The 1433-nt window shown below is 33.6% G+C and overlaps 1 protein-coding gene across 1 annotated transcript in view; it reads left to right on the top strand.

The window, feature by feature from the left end:
* The first annotated feature begins 6 nt into the window (after nt 1-6).
* Nucleotides 7-1433, top strand: part of LOC107096838 (THAP domain-containing protein 2-like) — a 3656-nt gene continuing 2229 nt past the window's right edge. Inside the window, exons 1-2 of the mRNA XM_015393707.1 lie at nt 7-289; nt 1281-1429. Coding sequence (XP_015249193.1) covers nt 61-289; nt 1281-1429 — 378 coding nt within the window. The 5' untranslated portion in view covers nt 7-60. The remainder of the gene's footprint in view (nt 290-1280; nt 1430-1433) is intronic.

Here is a 1433-nt window from a genome sequence, read left to right as displayed (position 1 = left end):
ATTGAAGATTTCCAGAGGACTTCACCATTGAAATTCACCAGAGCTATAGTGAAACTGACAATGCCCACGTGCATGGCCGTTGGATGCTGTAACACATCGGGTAAAAGTGATAAAAACATCAGTTATTTCATGTTTCCGGTTCATGACCCACCACGGGTTCGTCGTTGGATTGCCAACCTGAAGAGGGAGGATTTACCATCGGACTTCTGGCCGGAGAAAAAACACGTCATTTGTAGCCAACATTTCGAAAAAGAATGTTTTCAAGAGGACATGAGAGCGAGGATATTCGGTAGGTTTTTCTTTTGATCGATACCGCATGGACACAGGTTTCCATGGGAACCATAGAGTCCGTGTTCCTACCAGTAATTTGATGTAACATGCTTGTAATGAACAACAAAGCGCCGCTGCAGCTCTGCTGCCTGTGTTTTTTTTTTTTTTATTATGAACTTTATTTAAACAGAGGTACAAACAAGTAAGGCAATAGCAACATTATAAGTCTGTGGAAGGCAGAGTAGAGGCAGATTTCAAAATAGAAATAAAAGGCAACATTGATAAGAAACAAAAAATAAATAACTAAATAAGTAAATGAAACAGTTATTACCATGGCAACAAGGGGCTTCATGTTGGGATTGCTGTGCATCAGTGGGCAATCCCATCAGTATTTCAGTCAGGTGGTCATATGATTTGATACATTTAAGAGATTTCAAATATAACTTGAATTTAGAAGAAGAAAAATAATTAAAAACAATAAAAAATAAAACTTGAAACTGTTTTTGCCATTTGGATTTGAAAAAGCTTCCTGAAATCTTGGAATTAATCTAAATTAAAACGGCTCATTTGAATTCTGCCAAAATTGGAATCAGATTTATTTTATTAATCCCTTGGGGGGAAATGTTTTTGTATATAATATCTCAATGATAATTATCCTAACATATATATATTTATATAAATAAATATGTATGTCTCAATTTCTCCCACATCCTTTGCATATACCAAACAATGTGGGAAATATTTAGTTTGTAGCTAAATATTTATCTAAAAAAGGAATAAATATTTAGTTTGAAGGTAAATATTAATTTAAAAAATTTGATATTTATTTAACAAACTAAATATTTAGTTTTGAGCTAAATATTAACAAACTAAATGTTTAATTTTGGAATAAAATAATAAACTAAATATTTTTAAATGAATGAATTAGTGTTGTTTTATTAAAATGTGTGTGAATTGATTTTGTACATGAATATGAGCTGTAAGCCTAATTTTTTTATTTGCTGTTGTAGCTGGAGTCTATGGGGAGGAAAGCCCGCTGGCAAATCAACGAAGGAGACTCACACCCACTGCCGTTCCCACGCTGTTCTGTTACACAACAGGAAAAAAGAAACGACCTTTGTCAATGAATCGTAGGCAGTTAGCCCGACAACATAACACGGTAA

Source organism: Cyprinodon variegatus, unplaced genomic scaffold, assembly GCF_000732505.1.
Source record: "Cyprinodon variegatus isolate N-32 unplaced genomic scaffold, C_variegatus-1.0 Scaffold653, whole genome shotgun sequence".
Classification (NCBI taxonomy): domain Eukaryota; kingdom Metazoa; phylum Chordata; class Actinopteri; order Cyprinodontiformes; family Cyprinodontidae; genus Cyprinodon; species Cyprinodon variegatus.
The sequence above is the reverse complement of the archived record's forward strand: the minus strand, read 5'-3'. Positions and strand labels throughout refer to the sequence as shown.